At 42.1% G+C, this 27,290-nt stretch overlaps 1 protein-coding gene across 1 annotated transcript in view; it reads left to right on the plus strand.

The window, feature by feature from the left end:
- Window positions 1–19,568, plus strand: part of insrb (insulin receptor b) — a 196,143-nt gene extending 176,575 nt beyond the window's left edge. Inside the window, 8 exon segments of the mRNA XM_080735499.1 lie at window positions 555–651; window positions 929–996; window positions 2,808–3,037; window positions 3,915–4,025; window positions 4,708–4,870; window positions 5,597–5,726; window positions 6,626–6,760; window positions 8,932–19,568. Coding sequence (XP_080591625.1) covers window positions 555–651; window positions 929–996; window positions 2,808–3,037; window positions 3,915–4,025; window positions 4,708–4,870; window positions 5,597–5,726; window positions 6,626–6,760; window positions 8,932–9,286 — 1,289 coding nt within the window. The 3' untranslated portion in view covers window positions 9,287–19,568.
- The last annotated feature ends 7,722 nt before the right edge of the window (window positions 19,569–27,290 follow it).

Genomic DNA, 27,290 nt, shown 5'->3' on the forward strand with positions numbered 1-27,290 from the left:
TGTCTTAATCTAACTGGCATTGAAGTTATTAAATTATATCGTCATGGTCGGGTGGAAACTTTGTATGTCCAAAGCCGTTCGTTTTGCATTTATCGTTTTAAAAATGTGTTAAACTAGTGAAAACAGCCGATCTACAAGCACACAACGCCTCGCGGTGTGAGGCGTTGTGTGCTTGTAGATCTGCTGTTTTCACTACTTTTGTGCGACGGCCTTGTACGATGAAGCAGGGCTTTACTTTGCGAAAGAACATACAAATTTGAAACTTGGAGATACGAGGTTTCCACCCGACAACGACGATATATATTATCAGAGGCTCATAGAATTTACTGCAGATTCTGTAAAAGCCGTTGACCTACAAGATGTTTACTTAACTCGTAGCGATTTCAGCTATGGTGTTGCTACATATTTCACAGCCATTGATAATCTTTGACCTATTCCTTTCTACACCTAATCGCTATTATCAGTCCTAGTCAACCAGTCAATATAAGTGTGTGTGTGTGTGTGTGTGTGTGTGTGTGTGTGTGTCCGTGTGTGTCCGTGTGTGCGTGTTGCAGAAGACAGCAGTGTGCTGAAGATTGTGATTGGTCCAGTCATCTGTATCATCCTGCTGCTCATTGTGGGAGGTTCAGTCTTCATGGTCTTCAAGAAGAAGTAAGACACGATGTCATTTACATACTTGCATACACAGGGAAGTCCTGTGTTAACTCTTAATTAAGAGTGTATAAATGTAATCAAATGGAACCCATTTTCTGTTGCTGTCTGCGTGCACTCACATTAATAAAACATAAATTGTCTACAATTAGAACCATTGAAGTTTGAACATACAGTAAATACGACAGCGAGCTACCTTAAGGTCAACACATGGAGCCTGGTGAACATTCCAATGTTAATGCTTAGTGATGGTCATTTCCATAACTTTCTTCTCTAGGCAAACAGACGGCCCTACTGGACCTCTCATCGCCTCCTCCAACCCAGAGTACCTGAGTGCAAATGACGGTAAGAATACACTGATCCTGTGCCACAGTGGATAAAGTACAGCATTACAAGTGATAGCACAATTAATCCCACACACATACAGTCTACATCTACAAAACATTCCTTGGGGTAAAAATGGCACCTATAAAACCATGGTTTAGTGATCAGTCATCACTTTTCACAGTTTTGTGGGGGCCGTTTCTCGGAAAGGAATGTTTTTCGTGCAAAACAAAATGCTTGTATTGGATTCAGAATCCCGAAAAACACCTAGTTTGACCCCTCACATGCTACTTTTTCTTTTTCTTTTTGAGCGGTGGTCCCGCCGCTCCTGTGATTCGCTTTCAAGATGTTGCTGGCTGGCTGGCTGGCTGGCTGGCCGGCCGGCCGTGTATGTCTGTCGCCTGCCATACCTCTCCTGACCACACACACAGACCACACACACACACACACACACGTTAAAGGAGGGGCGCTAGTGAGCAGGGCAGGCAGACAACACACTCTCTCTCTCTCTCTCTCCCACACACACACACGCGCACACACACACGGGTAGCAATGAGGGCGCGCGTGCGCACACACACACACACACACACACACACACACACACACACACACACACACACACACACACACACACACACACACAAACAATGGCGACCGAGTATTTCCCGGTGAACCTAAGCGCAACGGTGTTTATTAAGTTTGCTGGCTGAGTTAGTTATGCAACACACATCCTCACCGGAGCCCCCGATCGCTCGCGTGGTTCCACCGATGGGATTTTATAGTAACGTTCCCACAGTGTTAGTAGTTCGGTCTGGTATCGACACGCCGCGCGACAGTGAATTACCAGCAAGAGACACACACACGGACGGTGACGGACCCAAGCGGGCGACGATTGCCGTGCGCAACTCGCTCTCAAGGAGTAGCAGCAGCAGTGCACCGCCTTCGGCTCGTCGACACTCAGACACACACGGAAGACAACCACGGTTCGTCCCCGGAACGGCACGCGATGGCCGTGCGTGGAATGCGTAAGAGAGGATGCCGCTACGAGCCTGACGTTGGTCGGGGCTTAAGCTCCACTCGGCCACCGACCGGGTCCTCCTTCCTCCATGGTGCTCTAACACTAAACATGTGGGCCATTGTGGAAGTCCCCCCCCCGTGACTGTGTGTGTGTGTGTGTGTGTGTGTGTGTGTGTGTGTGTGTGTGTGTGTGTGTGGGTCGATATCTCGTGAAAAGATGGACATCTCCGTCGTGCGTGGATTGGAACAAACGCTCCGGGTCACGATCATGTGACGTTAAAGCTTAAACAGACACCGTTTTTTGAGCGGTGGTCACAACGCTCCTATACGTGGCGGTGTGTGTGGGTCTGTCTGTATGTAGCCTCTGGTGTAGCCTGAGTACCCTGGGTGACCAGAGAGGTGCTGTTGAGTCTAGCCTGCCCTGAGCATCAACTGCAATACACACACACACACACACACACACACACACACACACACACACACACACACACACACACAGGCACCCCCCCCCCTCCCCACGACCACGGCTCAGTTCACACGGGTGTGATTTTTATTTTACTGTATAGTAAAGTCTATGAGAGCCCAACTTTGATTGGCTCCCACAAGTTTCCCAAGACAAATCTGCGATGGCCCTATAGCCAAACTTTTTCCATATGGCATGTTCTAACTGTGTGCTAAATTACATGTTTCTATCGTAAAGTGCACGATTTTTGCCTGAAACGCTCTGACTATATTAAACATGCTAAGAAAACAATCCTGTCATCCTAAACTGTTGATGTCCACACATATTAATAGAAAAGTGTGTGTGTGTGTAGTGTACGTACCAGACGAATGGGAGGTGGGCAGAGAGAAGATCAACGTCCTCAGAGAACTGGGTCAGGGCTCCTTCGGCATGGTCTACGAGGGCATCGCCAAGGACATCGTGAAGGGCGAGCCGGAGACGCGCGTGGCCGTCAAAACGGTCAACGAGTCCGCCAGCCTCAGAGAGAGGATAGAGTTCCTCAACGAAGCCTCCGTCATGAAGGCGTTCAGCTGTCACCACGTGGTACGATCCCTCATTTACCGTGTGTCTTCTTGTTCAGAAACTGTTGATGTTGTTTTAATGTCAAATGTTTTCCGGTTCACCTTTACCAGTCACTTGGACAGTTGATTATAGATTCCTCTCTGTTCTCAAAGACCAATGAAGATGTAATGAAAAATATGCTTCTCGGTAGCAAGTACGACGGGGTGGGCAACTTTGATGATGGAGAGGGCCACTATATTTTCACACTCACTCCAGGGGGCCACATTGCATATACAGTAAGAAATGGCTGATCTACTGCGACGCGTTTTGAGCTTGTAGATCTCAGGGTTTCCTGCAGCGCTTTATTGGCCAGGAGGGCCACCCGGCCTAAAATCTGTAGCACCCGGCCAAGAGACAAGAGTCAACTTCTCTGAGGGCAAAAATAAGAATTAGTCTAAAATAAGGGAATTAATTTTAACCAATTTAATTAATTAATGAATTAAAATATTTTCGGCACACATGCCAGAGGCCCCCCCCCCCTACCACCTGGCCAAGCCTTTTTCCTGCAGGAAACCCTCTGCTATTTTTGACATTTTTGAATTGGAATCCTGAATAATTGTTTGCCATTTTTTTATTGAAATCTTGAAAAGTAAACTTTGTATTTATTTTCAAATGCACTAATATGTATGAAATAAGTCATGATATGGTGGCGAAAATAAGTTGCATCTTGTCTTTAAAATAGACTAAAATGCTAGTGTATTTTGGAAGCCACCAACCACTGTGTCAGGTGGTTGGTGCAATAGTTAATTCCTTTCTTAGTGTCTCCGCGGTAGAAAAAGGGTGTGATTATTCTATGGGGTTAATCTCACAAACCACTGGACACCAAATACAGTGCTGATGATCTTTTTTGTTTGTGCAGGTGCGTCTTCTGGGCGTGGTGTCCAAAGGCCAGCCCACCCTGGTTGTGATGGAACTCATGACCCATGGAGACCTGAAGAGCTACCTGCGATGTCTCAGACCAGACTCTGAGGTACATATAGTCATGGTTTTCTATAAATAAATGGAATACTTAGTAGAATTAGATCAGGGACATGCTGGGCCCCTGATTCAGCCCCGGGAACAAGAGTTGGAGAGCAAGAATTTGCCATTTCAGATCATGACAAGTGACAAACCAGTGGGCCAATTACACGAGTTATATTTCGTCGTTGTCGGGTGGAAACCTTGTATGTTCAAAACCGTTTGTTTTGCATTTATCATTTTAAAAATGATTTAAACTAGTGAAAACAGATGTTTTTTCACTAATTTTGTGCGACGGCCTTGTATGATGAAGCAGGGCTTTACTTTGCGAAAAAATCTACAAATTTGAAACTTGGAGATACGAGAATGGAACGAAGGCCAACATTTTATTTTCAATTTTTTTCCAAATGGCTGGCCTGCACCGGCCGGGAATGAACCGGCCGTTCGGGAGTTGTCCCACTTTTCCCAATGGCCAGCACGTCCCTGAATTAGATAATGTTTCTGTATTTGGCTAAATCAGGGTTAGGGTTGACCATTGACCATTTCATTTGTTCAGTTATGTGCTCTGCCTAAGGACGGTCTTCTTGACCAAACTTCTTCTGTAGAGTTACCTCACCAAGTGCCTATGGCCTCACTGGGCCATCCAAAGAATGCTCATGTAGGATATTTCCATGCTTATCTTTATGTTTTCCCAGCACAATCCGACTGGCCGTCCTCCCCCGACGCTGAAGCTGATGATCCAGATGGCGGCAGAGATTGCGGACGGCATGGCGTACCTCAACGCCAAGAAGTTTGTCCACAGAGACCTGGCAGCCAGGAACTGCATGGTGGCAGAGGACTTCACCGTCAAGATCGGAGGTGCTGTGCTTCTCCTCTCAGCCCCTTTTCCACTGCTTTAGCACCACACCACACCACACCACACCACACCACATAAATATATCTACATTTTCCTTTACACAAAAGTACCCATATCGGTAAGAAACAAATTGACCCTTTTAACTGTGATTATAATACAATATAAATTTGTATTACAACTACCCTAAATTATAATACCCTATAATGGATTATAACTGTGATTATAATACACTATAAAGTAGTAATGTATTACTATGATAATTATAATACACTATAATAGATTATAATAGTGGTTACAACACAATAGAATCTATTATCTATTATGTATTACAACTAATTCCTGGTGGTCTAAATATAAAGTCAGTGAGTGATCAGTCATTATGAAGTGTTTGGCCCTGTTTGGCCTAGCTCAGACCTACTCTAGATTGGATACTTTTTAGTACCACGTTTAGTACCACTTTCACACCACTCTACCCAGGAAAACCTGGCACAAGTGGGCGGTGTGGTGTGGAGTGCTGTGGTGTTGGGCCAGTGGAAAAGGGGCTATAGGCATAGCTGCTTTGAGCCAAATGTTTTGAGCAGACACATTGTTTTTGCACAAAAAGCTTGTGTTCATACTGTACGTATCACGGGACACATATTCGCAATTTCAAAAATAGCGCTAGACTTGTAATTATGAACACGAGTTTTCAGACTGAATCCTAACCTTGGCATCTTCTTGTCCCGTAGACTTTGGTATGACGCGAGACATCTATGAGACGGACTACTACCGTAAGGGAGGGAAAGGTCTGCTGCCTGTCAGGTGGATGGCCCCGGAGTCTCTGAAAGACGGAGTGTTCACCGCTCACTCCGACTGCTGGTACGTATGGCTCTGGAGCAGTCAGTAGCTCCAACACACATTAATGTATGACTGCTGGTACGTATCTCACTGGATCAGTCAGTAGCTCCAACACACATTAATGTATGACTGCTGGTACGTATCTCACTGGAGCAGTCAGTAGCTCCAACACACATTAATGTATGACGTCTGGTACGTATGTCACTGGAGCAGTCAGTAGCTCCAACACACATTCATGTGTGACTGCTGGTACGTATGTCACTGGAGCAGTCAGTAGCTCCAACACACATTAATGTATGACTGCTGGTACGTATCTCACTGGAGCAGTCAGTAGCTCCAACACACATTCATGTGTGACTGCTGGTACGTATCTCACTGGAGCAGTCAGTAGCTCCAACACACATTAATGTATGACGTCTGGTACGTATCTCACTGGAGCAGTCAGTAGCTCCAACACACATTAATGTATGACGTCTGGTACGTATGTCACTGGAGCAGTCAGTAGCTCCAACACACATTCATGTGTGACTGCTGGTACGTATCTCACTGGAGCAGTCAGTAGCTCCAACACACATTCATGTGTGACTGCTGGTACGTATGGCACTGGAGCAGTCAGTAGCTCCAACACACATTCATGTGTGACTGCTGGTACGTATGTCACTGGAGCAGTCAGTAGCTCCAACACACATTAATGTATGACGTCTGGTACGTATGTCACTGGAGCAGTCAGTAGCTCCAACACACATTCATGTGTGACTGCTGGTACGTATGGCTCTGGAGCAGTCAGTAGCTCCAACACACATTAATGTGTGACTGCTGGTACGTATGGCACTGGCGCAGTCAGCAGCTTCAACACACATTACTGTATACGTAGTGGTCTGTCAAGACGTCATTCCGTTGTGATTCCGGTGCGTCTCCAGGTCGTTTGGCGTGGTGCTCTGGGAGATCAGCACGCTAGCGGAGCAGCCCTACCAGGGTTTGTCCAATGAGCAGGTCCTCAAGTTCGTTATGGACGGAGGCTTCCTGGACCGGCCGGACAACTGCGCCGAGAGGATGTGAGTACATGGTGGCACACTTATCTCATATACAGCACATTGACTCTTGTCTGAATACTGTCACTCCTTTGTATGTTGGACTTTATGTGTAGAAGGAGATGTTTGGCTCAAGGAGATGAGGTGGCTTAAAGACGGGGTGAAATCAAAAACATGTTTTTCACACTTTTAGAGCATATCTGTAGTGATAATGTGGCCATACCTAACAAAAAAATAGAAAATAAACAATTCTTGTGTATATTTATATCAAAGGTCCCTAAATAGGCCATTCTTAATTACTTCCTGTGAACAGAAATTCAAAAAGTGATGACATAGATAGACTTTTTGAATATAAATGAACCTTTGATTACATTCACCTGTTTGTTTCCCATTGCTGGCTCCCATTACTCCCATTACTCAGATTTTAAATCCCATCGGCTGAAGGGCTGGTCCCCTCGGATTGGTTCAGAAACACACAGGCTTCCTTTTCAAACTGAAACTTCAAAATAAAATACCCAAAATAGTCATTTCATTGGGTCTTTAAAGGCCCACTTCACCTCTGGGACAACCAGATCTTATTTTATTTATTTTATGATGCATCATGCTGCATCATTATGATGCAAAATGCATCACTAGCCATGCTGAAATACTAAAATAATAATAAAATAATAAAAAATAACTCTGTTGATCGTGTCCCAAACAACAATAAAATAAGATCTGGTTGTCCCAGAGTTGAAGTGGGCCTTTAATAAGGCATTTAGGCCTAGTATTATTTCATGCTTTAACTATTGAAACATAGCAGATCTTCAAGCTCACAGCGTGGCACCGAGTGCCGCGCGGCAAGCTTGTAGATCTGCTATTTTTGAAAAATTCTTCTTCTGGGGGGTCCCTGGAACAACATATTTTGAGATCGGGGGTCCGCAGCCAAATACATGTAAATTTGGGAGTCCTTGACGTGAAAACGTTTGAGAACCATTTAGAAGAAGGATTTAGAAGACATTTATAGAATCACTGCGCTGCGAGCTTGTAGATCTGCTATTTTTTAATAGTTAAAGCATAAAATAATGGTCAAAGTGGTTCAAATCTAAAGTGACACAGATTTACGAAATCCATTATAATGATGCAAGCAGACTTCTTCATAGGCGGAATAGAGCGCCTTCATGGGCCGCTCTCTTTTTTTATAGCAGTAATTAGTCTTTATAATGCCCCCTGTCCCCGGTTCTATGTCTCATGCCTACACTCTCTCTTTTCACATGACATATTCCCCATCGTTCCACTTTAACCCACCCAGGCACAGCTAGGGGTGGGCCCTATGGTGATAAATATCGTTGAGATGATACAATGTCTCCACGATATGCCTTTTCAGAGATATCGTATGTATCGTGATACAATGAGGGGAAAATGCTGTTGAATTGTTTATACAGAGATTCACCATTTTGGTCTAAATCAGTAGTTCTCAAACTTTACAATGGCAAAGTCTCCCCTTAACTCTGACAGTATGCGAATTTGTATACTGTCAGAGTGACATTCTTTTAAGTGTCAATTTAGACCTCTCAAAAGGAACCCAGAGAGTCCCTGGACCCCACTTTGAAGACCACTGGTCTAAATGTCTGTTACTCCTTCTTATTTTAGTTTGTGATACCTTGTAAGTGGTTTTACTGTTAAGTAACATGAAAATTATCCATGAAAAACCAACATGAAAAAAGAAACGTGATAAGATTGTGTGTTGTGATACCGCTTGGAAAAATATTGTTAGGGCGGTCACAATTATTACATAATCGTCTAATCGCAATTATTTGAGGTAATCGCAATTATTTTGCGTAATCATCATAATCGTTTCCATGTTGAGAAATGTTAATATAGTTACAAACACTTTCAAAAAGTAGTGGAAATAGCAGATCTACAAGCTCACAACGCGTCGCATCGCGACGCGTTGTGAGCTTGTAGATCGGCTATTTCCACTATCAATGTTCTTTTTTAAGTATAAAATCGTCAAATATGTCAATAATTTCTTTGTATATTTAACCCTAACTCTAACCCTTGCCATGGGCAACTTCAAAGCCTAAAAGCCAAAAAGAAATGTAATACACAATTAAATCGTTAATCGCAATTATTTGAGTGACAATTAATCGTCTTGTAAAATGTCATAATCGTGCCAGCCCTAATCGTGACATTTGTATTTCTCCACCCCCCAGGCACAGCCTGATGACGATGTGCTGGCACTACAACCCCAAGATGCGGCCGATGTTCCACGAGATCATCGAGATGCTGCGGGAGGACCTGTACCCGTCCTTCCAGGAGCTCAGCTTCTTCTACAGCGAGGAGAACAAGGTCCCCGAGACGGAGGACTTTGACCTGGACCTGGACAACATGGAGAGCATCCCGCTGGACCCCTCGTCGTACTCCCAGCGCGAGGAGAGCCTGGGCAGGGACAACGGGCCCTCCGTGGCCCTCCGGGGAAACTATGAGGAGCACGTCCCCTACACACACATGAACGGTGGCAAGAAAAACGGCCGAATCTTATCGTTGCCCAGATCTAGCCCTTCCTAACATTTCCTGTTTTCCTTAAAATGAACTTGTTTAAAAAACGCCCCTGTTTCCTCACCTCGCCTACCCCCTACTCCACCTCCACCTCCTTCATTCCCTTCTAGTCCATTTTTTTTCCTCTTATGATCCTCGGTCCTTCACTCATTGTTCTGATTCATTTCATTCTATCGTTCTTTGCAGAAGCCCTTCAACACAGAAACAGATCTCAGGACTTTTTATTTTACTTCCTCGTGGCTTGCCAAGCACAGGCAAGCGAGAGGGATGCAAAACGCAGTGTATGTTAACACTTTTTTAACATCCGCCACACAACATCACCTTGGACTTACCATTATTATCTATTGTTTTGTTGCTGTTGTTTTTTTCTTCTTCACTATTGCCAAGTTTCCAGGACTGATTGCAATGGAAACAAAGAGAAAAAAAAAAAAGAAAAGGAAAAAAAAAAATCTGTGAACACGACAAACCTTAGACAACCAGATGGCTGCTTATGCTCAATCTCTTCAAGATCTGGCCCTCCTCGCCTCCTGTTAAAGATACTGATCTTTTTTCTCTTTTTTTGTTGTTGAAATCTTTTACTCAAATAGTGGCCTTTTTATACGTGGCCTATAAACAAAGAGAAGTGTCTATCCACGCTTGTACTTATTTCCTTTGAACAATGACTTTAATCAATTTGGAACTTGTTTGGAACGGCGGGGGTGACTTCACAAAGACTCAATCCTAGAACAAAGAGGATATTTTCTTGTTTTTGTGTTTTTTTGTGTTATAGTTTTTTCAGTTCTGCAGAATTCCAAACTACACACACAGATTCATCGGGTTTCTTTTTTTGGTGAAACAGTTTTAATTTATTTGCTTTTATTTTTTACTTTCTCTTATTTTTATTTCTGTGTCCTCACAATACGGCTGAAGGATATTTAACAGTTAAGAATTGGACAAAAAGAGTTCCTCAGACTGACCAATAGCTGCTGCTTTGATATATTTTAGTGGGTGTAGAAATATATATATAATATATATAGTATATATGGAATATTGGTATTTATCTATCAATATTTTATATATAATATATGAAATATTGATGTTTTTGTACATAGTTCATATTTGTCATATTTTTTCATCAGATGCTATGCTGGTAAGATGTTTTTTTTTTTAAATCAGTTTTATTCTTTAGGGTTTTATTATTTTATTATCTTATTTCTAGTCCCACAAATCACACTAATCTACCGCCAGTGCTCTCTGTGTGTGTTAGGCCTCCGGTCCTTCTAGTACTCTGTCTAAGGGAAAACACCCTAGAAATAACTTTTTTTTTAAATGCTTCTCCCCTTGATAAGCTGTCATCAGTGGGAGTCAATGGGAGGCCTCTTTGCAGAAAACACACAAATACACACACTAACCAAAAAAAAAAGAAAGAGAGAGAGAAAGCTTTATAAAGGGGAATGAGGTCTTTCTAGGGTTTGAAGTGCACCTGGTGTATGTTTGTCTGTGCTGCTGTGTCTCTGGCCGATCAAGCTGGTGTCCCATCCCCTGTCTGTTTGTGTCGTCGTCGTCACACATATCTACGACTTTCACGTTGCCGGGGTGGATTATCGGTCTCATCGGTGTGTGTCCATTATTACCAGTGAGGTTAGAGAGTGAAGAGCTTGTCGTTGCCTAGCGCTTGTACTTCGTTGTCTTGGTTTAACCCATTCAGAACGGGTACACATTATTGTGTATCATTATTTTATGCTTTGACCCGATTCTATAAGTGTCTTTTGAATCCTTCTAAGGTTTTTTGAAAAACCTGTGTTTCTATTATGTCAGCAATCTGGCCAGCCGTCGTCAAAGAAAAGGTCCTTTTCACTTAACTGGAGCTCAGTTAGTCTGTTCTTGAGAGACTACTATGTCAGTGGTTCTCAAACCTTTTCATGTGAAGGACCCCCAAAATGACATGTATTTGGCCACGGACCCCCATCTCAAAATATGTAGTTCCAGGGACCACCCAGAAGCAAAATTTGAGTAACAAACGATGTGTGCAAAGATTTGCACACATTTTCACGAATTTTTCAAAAATAGCAGATCTAAAAGAATTCACTGGTTAAAGCATTCAATAATTCTGCAGCTGGTGCTTGTCAGTGTTGTAGTCGCCGCTCGCTCGGGTCAGAGCAGGCTGGGGGGAAATAAAGCCAAATCTAGGATCATTTTGAAGGTGGGTGACAGGGTTTAGCTAGCGGCCGCTTTGGCAGATATTTATCCACTTTAACTCTGACGTCCTCGTTTTGGGCATGTCTTTATATATGAAAGATAAATAAAAAAACGATTGAAACAGTTTCAAAATGTTGTCAAATGGGCCGAAGTGGCAATCTACAAGCTCACAATTTAGATTTTGTTTGTGGTTAAGTGGTTAAACAAACCTTTTCCGTTTCCCATCCTGGTTAAAATCTTCGCTCCTTTCAGCTGATGATAGGCTTTCTTAGCTGGCCTGAGATTGGATGCAGTACATAAAGCAAAGGGAGATTAACTTCACACATTATGGCCATTGAATGCCACTGTCCTCATTCAATCACGTTTGGCCTGAACCCTCAAGCTCCTGCCCTGACCCCTTCAACACACACACCCGCCTGTTGCCCATAGGATTCCCATTGGCTGTCAAGTCCACTGCTCACCATCAGTTTGGTGGAATTTTCCCCTGTTCTGTGGTCAAGGGCTGGAGAATGATCCGGAACGTTCCGAATGCGTTCAGAGTTCACACCACATAGTCTAGAGAGGAGCTGTGTGTGTGAGAGAGAGAGAGAGAAAGATATTTTTAATCCTATTATTCTCCCTCATCACATGTACTGCCGCAGTTAGAACACAGTGTTTCACTTTAGGCCTGACATTTCAGGATTTAGTTGGCACCCGTGTTTTCTCTCATCCCTCAGACCTAATGCCCGATTAACGCATTCTTTTTCCTTTGGGGAAGCAAACATTCATAATTTTCCATAAATCAGAAATATATTTTATACCAGTGTGCTTGTCCTTTCTGCTGGGAATTACCCCATTACCCTCGAAGTTGCAAGTAACCAAGATCTACCATTTCATCTTTCATTCGTCGGTTGTCACTGTATTCTAGGCAGCATTATTAGTCAGCAGCTCAAAGGCCCACAGTTTCACAACACATCATCCAGGACTAGCAACATCCTCTTCCCTCTCTGTTTCTCTCTTTCCGTCTGTCTCTCTCTCTCTCTCTCTCTCTCTCTCTCTCTCTCTCTCTCTCTCTCTCCTCCCTCCCTCTCTCTCTCTCTCTCCCTCTCTCTCTCTCTCTCTGGAACCGCAGCTGTCTCAGCTAAGATCTGTCGTCAGTTCGGACACAAGACGAGGCTATTTGTTAGACAAAACTGACAGTCCCTGTTCTGAACCCTTCTAGAATAGTGTGGTAGCCAGCCAATCTAGCCAATCAGCATTAAGCACTTCTAGTATAGCCAAAGTGTTGGTGGCTTACGGTCAGCAACATGTAACCCACTGATTTGGAGTCAGAGAGTCGGAGAAGCTGTCTCCATCTTTTACCAGTGCCTTCGTAAACACAGAGCCACATCCAGGCTTGATGTTGGCTAGTGCAACACACACACACACACACACACACACACACACACACACACACACACACACACACACACGCACGCAGAGGCCTATGTGCTCTCCATATGTTATGTAGTTGGATGAAAGTCGTGAAAGAAGTGGTAATTTAATACATATTGTGAAACCCATGTTTTGTTTTAAGGAACTATATACTCTTTTCGAAAACGAGAGTAGCCTGTAGGGCAGCGCGCCTCGTTTAGGTCAGCGGTAGATTAGATTGCCGAGTTCACTTGGTGCTTTAGTGATGACACTGTGGATTGGCCATCGTCTGTGTTGTTATGCCACCATGTTGACACTCAGACGTGCCTAAAAAGTTGATATAAGACTTAGATTTTAGCTAATACTTCAGAAGAGCTACAATCTTGTTTTTTTGTTTTGTACTTTGTAAATAATCTGTGGCATAGTATGTGAAAACCTAAAAAAAGAAATGAGAAAAAAAAAAGATGCCCCTCGACTGTGTGTACAGGACCTCAACAATAGAAATATGGCAGAAATCGTGTCTTGACCCTTTGATCTATGTTTCCTATCTCGTGGTGGTGTACACACATTATGCAACTTTTAATTCAGATGGTGCCCATATCTTTTGAAATGACCAGATATCTTATTTATTTTATTAAGATCATTTGTCATTGTATAAGAACGCAGTTAGCTTTTTAGTCAAACATTGTCACGGTGTTCAGAGGTGGAGTGATGTTGAAAAGCTAGTTTTATTATTGTACAGGCTGAGTAGCTTATTGACAAGTGGAAGGAGTGCTAGTTAGTACGTATAGTTGTCTTTGTCTTTGTGTTTGGCCATAGTCTACCTCAATGCATAATGGAGGAATTGGTCTAAAAGAGCCCAAGTCGTCCCCATCAATCAACCCATATCCCATCATTTCAAACGTCATCAAGTTAGGGCTGTCACGATTATGACATTTTACATGACGATTATTTGTCCCTCAAATAATTGCGATTAACGATTTAATTGTGTTTTTGTCGTTGATAATTACATTTCTGTTTGGCTTTTAGGCTTTGAAGTTGCATATGTCAGATATGACACATAACCTAAATATACAAAGAAATTACTGACATATTTGACAACTTTACACTTAAAAAAGTACATTGATAGTGGAAATAGCCGATCTACAAGCTCACAACGCGTTGTGAGCTTGTAGATCTGCTATTTCCACTATCAATGTACTTTTTTAAGTGTATGAACATCTTTCAACATGGAAACGATTATGACGATAATGAAAAATAATCACGATTATGTGAAAAAAATCACGATTAGACGATTATGTAATAATTGTGACAGCCCTAACATCAAGTTTGAACTAAATTGACCACCCCGTCGGGCAGGCTTTCCGATTCCCTCGAGAACGATGTAGGGAGCACGGCTGCCATGTGAATATGGTCAGCACAGCACCAAAAACACTAAAGTCCTTTGCTCTGTGATATACTAACTTACCCTGCTCTTATTTTATATTTTTTTACACCTAAGAATTTACCCCTCTTCTTCTTTTTCTTGATCTTCTACTCTTGTCTATTCTTCCTGTGTCCCAGTGTGGAATGGCTTCTATGCTAGAGCAGGGACCCCTGGCCGTTAGGACCACTGCTGTATAGAAGCACGCACCTTTAGAATTGGAGCACAGCCGTGAACATTTTAGGAAGGGTTTTTGATCCAACGATGCGACTTGTTTGTATTAAAAACGAAACCGTACAAAACAACAAAAGAACAGTATTTTTAAGCACAATCTCTCAAGCTGGTGTACCTGTCAGCTTTGATTTTTACCATTTTATTACAGCACTTATTCAATAGTTCAGTAATGAATCAGGCAGGTCGGTCACATTAAGACAAGTGCTAGCTCTGTGCTTTTGGAGTACTACAGAGGGAAAGGTAGCCCAGTGCTACTTTAGTCTTGTCAATCTTTTGTCCCTCGCCTGACCCTTCAACTAGTCCTCCTGACCCATGACCATTATGGATTGTAATGTCACAGTGCTTCTGCTGGGGTTATTGGTGAGGAGGAGGAGGAGGTGACCATTCGCATGATTCATGATTTATCTGGACTTTCAATACATATCTGTGATCACCCACGTTATGGCCGAGGGCAACTTAACAGTAGCTGTCCTGAACATACCATGTTTTAAAGTCACACCTAGACCCATATGTTATCTGGCAGCAACCCTCGGCTGATAGCCCTCCATGCAGGATGCCCTGTTCCTTTTCTTGTCTCTCTGTTCTCCCTCCCTCTCTGTCTCTCTCTCTCTGAGTTACCGGTCTCCTCAGTAAAAGAAACTAACAAAAACACTCAAAAACTCAAAGCCTTTCCATGTTTCCTCCGGTCGTACTTGGTTTGTTTCGTCGGTTCGTCTCTGTTCTGATGTTGTTTTTTTCAGATTTTTTGTGTTTGTATGTACATTTTTTCTACTGTGAATATTAAGAGATAACCTTTATTTTATATCAATGCCATGGATTGGGTCTGTAAAACGGCCGATCAGGACACGGACACGCCTGGGCTGGTCAAAAGGTTTTTTTCTTTTTTCTTTTCAAGGGGAGGACCGTCTCCTGCTCCCCCTGCTGAGGAGAGCTGGACTGGGACAACAACCCTGTGTGCCATAAGAACTATTAAAAAACAGAAACCAAACCTAGATTGTAACTTTGGTCTCAGGGAGGCGGCCTGATGCTTTGTGGCTGGAGGAGAAAAAGAGGAGGACGAGGAGGAGGAGGAGGAAGAAGAGCTACCTACCTACCTTTTTATCTGCTCTCTGACCCCAAGCGCAAGTTCTCAGCAACCTAGCAAAAGTCAATGGAGATATCAACCCTACTACGGCATGTTTTCAACTACAAACACCCCCAAACTCTGACAAATTGGACCCCTTCCCCTCCCCTCCTTTCAAGATGAGATGACCCAGATCAGGAGTGCTTCTTTTCTCACTGGTGAGGTGATGTGGTTTGGACTGCTCTCTAGTGGCTGGATGGGAGCGTTGCAGGTCAGAAGAGGCAAAGCAAACAGGGCCTTCCTGACCCAGTGACTCACAGTGCCTTGCTCAGACTGACAGCCCTCCTGACCCCTCCCACCCAGTCCACTGCCCCCCCTCCTATAGCAGAGCCATCATCACTGACTGGCGTGTCTCTCCACCAATCACTAAAGAGGATTACCCACCTCCCAAAAAAAATCCTATTCAAATCCAATTACATGGGAGTTATGTATTATTATTGTTTTTTTGCATTTAATAGACAGGAGATGGGTTTTCTTTATTAGCTGCAGAGAAAAGCAAACATTCTAACTGCTTGGCTGGATAATACTGTAATTTGGGATTAAATGAATGATGTTTGTGTTTTTACCCCCCACCTCCCACTGCACACATTTGGACCTTGTGTCTTGACTCTGCTAAGCTCTGCCTTGCTGTGTGCATGAAAAACAAACCATCTATACCAGCAGATATAGCTTTGTTAATTTGACGCGAATCGATTTTTGCGGGAAGTTATTGGCAGACATTTTGACAGCAATGCCCCCAAAATGCATGCGATGGGAGTCCAGTTAGCAACAAGTGATTGCGTCACACGTGGGAGAACGTTAGTTCCCTTTGAAAAGCTTTTTAAAATGATTCAACAGATTGACGAGCGCCAAAAACTGTAAATAGTGTCAGTTATCGCCCCCAGAAAATGAAAGCACTTGACGGTGGGAAGTTTAGGTTTGTTTTTAGTTGAACTCTGATGACCTAAGAAGCGGTTGACCAGAGCATGCTAGCAACGCAGCGCAGGGTGAGAACAAACCATTGTATGTATTATTGTATTGTTTCAAAGAAAAGAAAAAAGTATTACATTTTTTAGAGATGTTGATTTCTATTTCTTTTTTTTTCCTTTTTTTTGCCAAAATAGGGAGGGCAAATAGAATTACTTTTTCTGACTGTAAACTTTTACTACTCTTGTACATTATGAATTTAACATTGTTATCAATGTGTATATAACTTTTTCTAAATAAAATTAAAAATAGATGTTTTTTTTTGCTCATGACACTACCCCAACCGCACCCCACCCCACCCTCCATCCCCACCCCCCCACTACACAAAGAAAAAAGCAGAGCTGAGTTCTATCAGTACTATACTCATATAGGAGCAGCACAATTCTGGTCTGAGGGCTTTACCTGTGTAAACCAGACACACATATGTGGCCTGAGATGTTCACCATGTATCCTGTCCTTAAAGCTGCTGATGCATGTTCTTGAATGTTGCCCTTAACGAGACGCCATGCATTGGAGACCACCACACCCCCCCCCCCCCCCCCCCCCTACCAGTCATACTATAGCATGTCAACCCCTGAAGCCTTTCCCTAGGTCACAAATATCACCTGTCGCAAAAAAGAAAAAGTATGAAATGGAAAGTATCACTGTTTCTGACAAGCAGACAGTCTTTAGGTTTTAGTTTGCAATGTTTTGTTTTTGTTTTTTTGCTGTTGCTTTTTTGTCTCTCTCTCTCTCTCTCTCTCTCTCTCTCTCTCTCTCTCTCTCTCTCTCTCTCTCTCTCTCTCTCTCTCTCTCTCTCTCTCTCTCTCTCTCTCTCTCTCTCTCTCTCGATGTGAAAAACTGGAAAAGACCACTGCACGTTCCTTTTAGGGAGAGAACACGAGTGATGAAATCCTGAATAAGCTAAAAAATAAAATGTATCTTTACTCATGGTTCCACAGATATATATATATATTATATATATATATATATATATATATATATATAAAAAATATCCCAATCAAATGTGGAGATTGTAAAGCCTGCAGTCGTAAGGCGGCTGCCAATCCCTTTGTCATGGGGGCCGCATCAAGACGAAACACCTAAAGCTATCTATGTATGTCCTAAATAATGTCTCAGTAGTGTGATTATGAACTGTTTTCTATTTGTTGTTGGTTTATTGATGGAAGAAAAAAAAACACCACTGTTAAACAATCTGATCTGGCCATATGTGTAAGGAGTCCTATAAGGGAATACATGTAAAGTAACGCAATTGTTTCCCTTTCTTTGAAAGCTGTTGTGTGGGTATTGTTTGTAAAGCTAGTGTTACTGAGGTAAGGAGGGGGTTTGACAGTGAGATGGTAGAAAGTTTGGGGTTTGTTTGCTGGGTTGGAACGCGGAGGTCACAGCTGGGTGGATTATTTTTTTCCCTGCCAAAAGAGCTGTTGTAGAGTTTGAAAGGGTGGGTCTTCTAGTCCAGTGGTTCCCAAACCTTTTCAGGTCCAAAACCCAAAAGAGAAATGAGACGTTTGCCCAGGACCCAAGCTATAGTGAAAACAGCAGATCTGCAAGCACAACACGTCACTTCACGCCGCGTTGTGAGCTTGTACATTGGCTATTTTCACTACTTCCCCTACACTATTTTTGGATTTTTTTTTACATTTGTTTGAAAGTATAAAATTGTTCTATTTTTTTCATTTCTAGAAAAAATTAATTGGAGGGGAAAATCTTTTCTTGTGACCCATAAATATGGGTCCCCGTGACCCACAAATGTGTTTGGGAACCAGTGTTCTAGTCAGTCCATCTGTCTGCCGGGTCCAGTGGTCTGCTCCAGTTTACACAACACCATGTATGTGTCTCGTATCCTCCTGCCTGGCCCCTCCCTGTATGTTGTCCTTATAGATGGAACTGTGTGTGTGTTGTCCTCGGTTGAAGTCTTTACCATGGCTTTCCTTGTGTTCTCTTATCGCTGCTCCTCTCTCTCTCTCTCTTAATCTCTCTCTCTCTCTCTCTCTCAGTGGCGTCGGTTCAGAAAAAGCTAAGGTATGGCAACATGACTGGTGTCTTTCGTGCGTGCAAGACACAAGTCATGTTGCCATACCTTAAGAAGTACATTCTATTTCCCCCCGCTTACGGTTTCTTGGGCTGGATATGGCAGCCTGGAATGGTTGTTCAAGTGCAGCTAAACTTGGCATGTTTGTAAACGTGCCACAATACCTTGTTAAAGTGACCATTTTGTAAAATGTTGTAGTTATTTTACTGTAGTTTAACAACATAATACAGATAGACAAAGAGACATTCATGGATTTATATTTAAAGGTAACTTTTATTTTCCCCCCTGGACCCAGGGTATGGCAGCTGCATACCCCTGCCATACCCAATTGACGCCCCTGCTCTCTCTCTCTCTCTCTCTCTCTCTCTCTCTCTTTCTCTCTCTCTCTCTCTCTCAGTGCACATAGATGGTCCCCAGAATGCTGTGTGTAGTCTTGCAGGATACCTCTTTTTACTAAATGTAATGTCATTTATTGTTATGAATAGGCTGATGTATTAATTGGGATACGTTATGGATACGTTTTATGTTTGAAACAGTTTGCATATATACAAGACGACAGGTGTATATATGTGTGCATATGTGTACAGTTATGTCAAACACCCACCCACCCACAATCACAGAAATCACTTCATCCCTCACACTGGATCCAAATGTGCCATTATCTTTATGTATCACGTATATTGTCATATTCACACACACACACACACACACACACACACACACACACACACACACACACTACAATACATACAAAGAGACACACAACGAAATACACATATTGTACAGGATCAAAAATGTGCCATGACTAAATAAACGCTTGACAATTTATTTTTTCTATGTTTTCAAAGGAGAGCCAAGCAGTGACATGTACAGAAAATGTTGGAATGATATGAAAATAAAAATCTTGCTGTGTGTAAATTATTCAACAATTAACTGTTTATATTAAAATTATGAATAAAATTATTGGAGAAAATGTGTATTTTTTTGTACTAACCATAAAGCCTAATTTGTTTGCTGGTTGAAACCCACTGTAAAGCATATCCCTTAAAAAGTACTGTCCCCAATGAAAACGGAAGCAACACAGAAAGTGGCAAACCAATTATTAAAATCATAACAATTTTGTGGGGTAATCTTTAAAGAAAAATCTAATTGTATGTGGCCAGAGTTTTATGTTTGTTTAAGAATGTTAGTTAGCTACAGTAGTTGTTTTTTACCCTAATGTTATTCCATAAAGCAGGGGTCTTCAACGTTTTCAAGCCAAGGAGAAGGACCCCTTAGCTGAGTGACAGATGAAGCAAGGACCCCTCTGGATGTTGTATAAAGCTGTGATGCAGATTTTCATCGATTTCATAGGTAGATTCATAGACTTATTTGACAGCACTGTCATCAGTCTATGTTGGATTCGTGTTATAATGTGTTTTTTCAGACATTTATCACTTAAATTGCCGATACTTTGTAAACTTGACCTGCTATCACTCGGTACTTGGTCTGCTCTTTTTTACCTCCACACCCAACCTATTTGCAGAAAACAGCCGATCTACAAGAGCTTGCAGATCTGCTATTTTAGGCCAAAGCTCTCCTCAGAATAGGGATGCAAGGGTTCAAGTTGTTAATCTAATCTAATTAAAAATAATCATCCTATCACACAAAGATTTGGAGCCCCCCCTGTAGTAACTCTGAGGACCCCCTAGGGGTCCTGGACCCAGTGGCGTCAGTTAGGGTATGGCAAAGATGGGAGTCCTCTCCTCATGGAAAATAGGCATTACATTTTGGATAACACGGTTCTATTGTGAAAATAGCAGATCTACATGCTCACAACGCCTCGCAGCGCGAGACGCTGTGACATAGGCGTAGGGTTAGGTTCCCAGGTGGGGGGGTCCTATTTGGACCGGCCCAGCCCACAACAGCCTAGTCCAGTATGATTCGCCGGCGCCGAAAAAACGCGGTTCGGGTCGGTTCGGATCGGCCGAAAATTCGGTTTCGTTTGGGTTTCTGTGTGCATTTCCAGGTCGGTTCTGGTGTGTAACAATGAGTTATACCACACAGGCAGCATACATACGTGCACACTACACATGCACTACACTAGTGATGCGCGTGTAGGGTTGTTATGGACACATTTTAATTTTCTGGCCCAGCTCAAACTGCCCCAACACAGCATCAATTTTCACAGCCCAGCCCAGCCCAGCCATTAAATACATGTCAAATAAGCCTTTGAATGTGGATTTTTAAGCCAATTTCAACTGTGCAAAAACAGAATGGAGGAGGAACTTCAGCATCAGCACTGATTTAGAGCACATAGCCTAACAGTGCAGTGCAACAGAGCCATACAAAATATCATTAGAACATTTAAAAGCAATGAACCGTGACGGCATGACGAGTGAAGACATGCATGCTTGTTTTAATTGATAACACTCCTGTATGATTGTGCACACGGAGCACAACTACTACTGTATCACAGAGAGATGAGACAAAATAAACAACTATAAAGAGAAAGAGACGGTCGAAACACCAAAGCAACAGCTCTATGCCTCTCAACATAATTATCTTATCAGTTATCACCAAGGCACAACAAGAACAGCCAACCAGCAGAAGGTAATTAACCAGCTCCTTACCTAATCTGCTGCGGATGTGCAAAGTTTAACAAACTTTCAAAGGGTGTACGTTGTTTAAGTCAAAGGAGCATTGTTTTCATATCATAATATGAACTTTAGTTTAGTCAAAAGCTTGTACAATCCACACTGGTCCACACGTGAGTTCTTCTGTTTACATTGGGCTGCAGAAAGGGTATCCAGTCGTCTCGCCAAAAATCCAAGTCGCCAAATTTGCGGGACATGTCGCCGAAGACAGGTCGCCAACCAGTCGCGGACATCTCGCAAAATTCCTGAGTCGGCTCGCCAACCAGTAGGGAATAACTCGTGAATGATACACGTTGATTCAAGAGCACAAGTGTTTAAGAATGAAGAGTGTTGTGTGTGTGTGGAGGCTTCAAGAGCACAAGTGTTTAAAGGGGTCAGAAACCCCGCCTCTTTATTTGTTTTATCAGACTTGAGATATGAAAAGATTTCTAAAATGTAGGCGTGGTTATCTGCCGTTGTGGGGGGGAGGGGGCGGAGTAATGCGTCTTCTATCAGAATCAGAGAGAGACAGAGCGAAGCTGTCAGCAGTGGGCACTGGGCAGTTGCTGTTTCCATTTCGGAAACATTTTTTAAAACCAGCCATTGGAGGTGTAAAAAGTATAAAGATTCGGCAACTCCATGTTCTTTAACGAATTATAATGTGCAAGTATTTTACAAACAAGCCGTCTGAGCTTTTAACCATGGACATAACTTTCTCCAGCTCTGGACTGTTTTACACGGAACCGGAGAAGGACGGACGCTAGGCTAACGCTGATAGCTATTTTCTGTATGTGTGTAGTGTAGCCTGTGTGTGTGTATGTGTGTGTGTGTGTGTGTGTGCGTGACGTGTGTGTCGTGACAGTGCGCGCGCACACACAACGTCCACACGAAAAATAGCAGATCTACAAGCTCACAACGCGTCGCTTTCGAGACGTGTTGTGAGCTTGTAGATCGGCTATATAGCCAAGCTAAATCAGCTAATAGCCGTAGCCGCTTCTCATGTAAATTGTTTCGGCTATTTTGTGACAGTGTAGTGTGTGTGTGCGTGTGACACGTGTTTGTGTGTGGTGACAGTGCGCGCACGCACGCACACACACACACACACACACACACACACACACGCACGCACGCACGCACAAACACACACACACTACAGTCACAAAATAGCCGAAACCAACGTGTTCACAGAAGCTGCTGCTACGGCTGTTAGCTGATTTAGCTTGGCTACATAGCCGATCTACAAGCTCACAACACGTCTCGAAAGCGACGTGTTGTGAGCTTGTAGATCTGCTATTTTTCGTGTGTGGGCGTTGTCACGACGCACACACACACACACACACACACACACACACAGAAAATAGCTATCGGCGATAGCTTAGCGTCCCTTCTTCTTCTGTTCCGTGGTAAACAGTCCAAAGCTGGAGAAAGTGTGTCCATGTATAAAAGCTCAGACAGCTTGTTTGTAAAATACTTGCCCATTTTAACTGGTTATAGAACGTGGAGTTGCCGAATCTAATCAACAAGTGCCCCGCTGTCTGCGACAGCTCTGAGCCCCACAGTCTATGCTCTGAACAACACCAGACCCCACGACGAGGGCAGAATGAAACCACGCCCTCTTGATACAAATATGGGATATAAACATTAATATTAATTAAATATGCCTACGTCACATTGCACCGTGGAACAATGATAGCTAATATGTAATGAGTGGCGCGAAAGATTTCTTTTCTACCAGAAACGGGAAGTAAACAGAAATAGCTGCATAGACCAGCAGACAGCTCTGAAACCCCAAGCCTATGGGCAAAATGAACCATATTATCGCTCCCTATCACAAGTGACTCATTTATATAATATATATTTATAGAAAAAGTGATTTTGTGTTTCATGCTCCTTTAAGAATGAAGAGTGTTGTGTGTGTGTGTGTGTGTGTGTGTGTGTGTGTGTGTGTGTGTGTGTGTGTGTGTGTGTGTGTGTGTAGGCTTATTCAAGAGCACAAGTGTTTAAGAATGAAGAGTGTTGTGTGTGTAATGAAGAGTGTTGTGATCAGTGTAGATGTAGATCAGCATTTGAATTATTTAAAAATGTTTTTCAAAATAGTAAAAAAAGGCAAAGAAGTTAAGGCATAAGGCATGAGACCTGGATCATAATAGAGCCCCAAATCTCATCAAATGGTGGTCCTCACAGTTTTCCTCCAGAAATCAAAACTTCAAATCAACCTTGGTTACATATACACATTATGTTCTGGCCTCTCTGTTTATCCTTTTTCTACTAACAATAAAGTAGGTTTATCCACATAAATAATGATGTAATTTTCTCCAGCTGTGCATAACAGTGTGATCAGATCAACTCAATAACAAATTACAGTAGGCCTACTCTACTACAAGGATAACAAGATAGGCCTACAAATGGATAATGTGCAAATGGCAATATAGCCTAGTCTAACTAGAGATCAAACCTTTATCAAATACTGCCCCCTACTGACAAGATGAATTCCAATCTATATGTGTGTCACATCAACAAATTGGAAACATTGACATTTCAAAAGGATGGAATGTAGGCTACATAAGGCTATCATCACCTTTTGTTCTCAAAAGCACTTTGCACCTTCAATGAAACGTCCAGTCAAATGAGGTGTTGATTAATGGGTCATGCGCCTGCATTATGCAATGACCCATAAGTATGTGATATTGTGCTATTATGTAGCTACATTCCATGCACAAAGAAAAGCAGAAGGAAGAAAGAAAGAAAGAAAGAAAGAAAGAAAGAAATCCAGTGTCCATGAAGTGAACGCTGTTTGTAGGCTATAATATGTTAAAGTATTTTATATAAGTAGGCTAATGGTTATAATAATGCTGCTGTCCCTGAGCAGATATTGTCTAGTGGCCTGATTGTTAGATTATAATTGTTTATATCCAGTGGTGTACAGTAACTAAGTACATTTACTTAAGTAATGTACTTAAGTACACTTTTGAGCTATTTGTAGGCCTACTTAACTTGAGTATTTCCAATTTTCAATACTTTTACTTCTACTCCATTACATCTCGGATCCAAATATTGTACTTTTACTCCACTACAATTTTTGAAAACTTTAGTTACTAATTACTTTGCAGATTCAACACACTGAAGACCATAGCTGGTGCAATAATCCAGCCCCTCTTTGACTACGGAGTCCACGTATGGTATCGTGACGCCCCACAAGCCCTAAAAACTAAACTCCAAACAGCCCAAAATAAACTAATTAGGGTCCTACTTCACCTTCCCTATCAGACTCACCTCACCGCTACTCACCAGTTAAGAGTGGGGTGGCTCAGAGTAGATGACAGAGTACAGCAACTTGCAATGGGCCTGGTGTACAAGATACACTACACCACTATGATACCCAAGTACCTGTCAAAATACTTTATAAACATTAAGGATGTCCATAATTACAACACCAGAGGCAGCGCCACAGATCACTTTCAACCCAGAGTCAAAACCAACAAAGGGTCAAACTCCTTTTTCTGCTATACCACCAAAATGTGGAAAGCCTTACCGAAGGTCATAAAGGAGTGTGGATCACTAGCATCCTTTAAAATTGCCCTGAAGAATCACTTACAGGCAGCAGCCATTCGCAACTGGTAAAAAACTAACCTAGCCCAACCCTACCCTCCCCTGCCCCTTCTTTGTATATACTGTTTATTTAGACTTACTGTTTTCTTTTTTGTTTTTCTTTACATATCTACTGCATAGTACTGTGTTCTATTTGTCTGTCATTCAATGTTATATGAGATACTCAAATGGTTTCCAGTGGAAATAAGCTTAGTCTTTTCATGGATCTCCTTTTAGTAGACCTTGTACCAGTGAACTGTACCGTCATGAAACTGTACCTTTTCCTATGCAAACTTCTAATAAAGTCTTCAATCAATCAATCAAACAAAATAGAATAGGCTATTATAAAAAAAAAATGCATGGACCACTTTAGCCCCATTTTATACCTTGGCTATTTGAAAATAGCCGATCTACAAGCTCACAACGCGTTGTGAGCTTGTAGATCTGCTATTTTCAAACACTTAGTAGGCTACTTTTACTTTTGGTACTTTAAGTACATTTTGATGCCAACACTTTCATACTTTTACTCAAGTACATTTTGAATTCTGGACATTTACTTGTAACAGAGTATATCTACAGTGCAGTATTGATACTTTTACTTAAGTACAACATGTGAGTACTTTTTCCACCACTGTTTATATCACAGTCCGTGGCTTAGGGGTGAGCCATCCAAGCTGTTTTGGCGACCTGTCCTTGGAGCATTTGGCGAGGCATCCTAACCCATGTGGCGACATGTCCACGCTAGTTGGCGAGCTGCCCTAGAAAATTCATTTGGCTTCATTTGGCGAGTTGGAAATTTGGCGAGAGGACCTGTATTCCCTTCTATTACTCATGCTAAACTTGAGTTAATTAATATATAAATATTTTTTATATTTTGTCCCATTACTAAGACAAAAAATAGATCATACTAGTAAATTATTGTACATCTATATACAAGTCTTTTGGGGGTATTAACTATACTCCTTAAGTTATTATTGGAACTCTACTTTCATAGGACGTCATTCTTCAAAACATTTTAATATTTTCCCGTTTTATTAAACAGTATTTTTTCAATACTGTATTGAACTCTCACCCACAAATCCCATCCAACATACATACGTACCACAACTTCATCTTCACTTCAACCAGCAACCTCCACCACAATGTCCCTATATAGGATTTTATTATTTATGTATTACTGTGTGTATGGGACTTACCTATAAGTATCTCGTCATTGCATTTACATTCAAGATACAGCAGCGCCATCTGGCGTCTTGCATGATGAATCACAGCCATGTGTGAAAGACTGATGGACAAGTGGATGTCATGTCATCATATTGCTTTAAATGGCTCGGTACCTGCTGTAAGCATGATCTGCTTTTGTTTGACACAAATGCAATTTTGGTAATCATATCTGCCAGCACTTCAAGCATGTCTTGGCCCTGAGGAGTAAATCCTTCATGCGGGATCAGGCATCATCCACCATGCATCTCTGTCCAAATACCGTACCAATATTTGACACTTACTACCATCAAGTGAAATATGTCAGACTATTCAACAAAGTGAAAAATAAATACATGCTAACCATACTACTGCTGCTGCCAAATGTCAGAGATTTTAGAGACACCATTTCTCACCCCCGGCTAAGATTAGCTCTTACGGCAGAATAATTACAGTTTTGTTAAAGCTAGACTGAACAAAAACCAGACGGGGTCTAATGACTGTGCTTCCCGTGTGGATGTCAGACTTCATGTAGCCAGCCTGTGATGTCAATCATCTATGATGTATTTATGATACAATATATAACTTTTTGACTCTCCTCTAGGGGGTGTCTGTTAGTATATCCGTTTGACCTGCTTGATGACTGCTGTGACAAGTAAAGCAGCTTCAGCTTTTCCTGTGAGAAAGAACAATGAATGTTATAAGTCTGTCTGTCCCCACAGTGCAGTGCACTTAATCCATGTGTTATCTGTCTGCAATGGCGATGCACTTTGTCAGGACAAATCTAACGAAATACTATACATTTCAGGTGAAATTAGCACATGCTTTCTTTTGCAGTTTAAACAGAGCTATGGGGTAGATACATAACATTAAAGGAGTAGCTCACACCCAAAATGACCTTTTTTCTATTGATTACTCATGCCATGGAGATGATGGAGACTTGAATCAATGTTTGAGTTTTTGTCACATTCCTAAGTCAATAATTTGATAACAATAAATTCACCCGCACTGATTCCAGAAGGGGACCCAAATGCGAATCCAAATAGGAATGCGACAAAATCTCAAAAATATGATTGAATTCAAGTCTCCATGGCGTGAGTAATGAGTAAGCAATAGAAAAAGTCATTTTGGGGGTGAACTACTCCTTTAAATGCAGACGTTAGTGTAGTTCAGCAGTGATAAACATTCTGTGCAAATTTTTAAAATGACTTCAAAACAAAAGAGGGCAGGAGTTGAACGCACCATGTTCTGTATTGTCCTGT

Source organism: Nannobrachium achirus (genome assembly GCF_963921795.1).
Source record: "Nannobrachium achirus genome assembly, chromosome: 1".
Lineage (NCBI taxonomy): Eukaryota > Metazoa > Chordata > Actinopteri > Myctophiformes > Myctophidae > Nannobrachium > Nannobrachium achirus.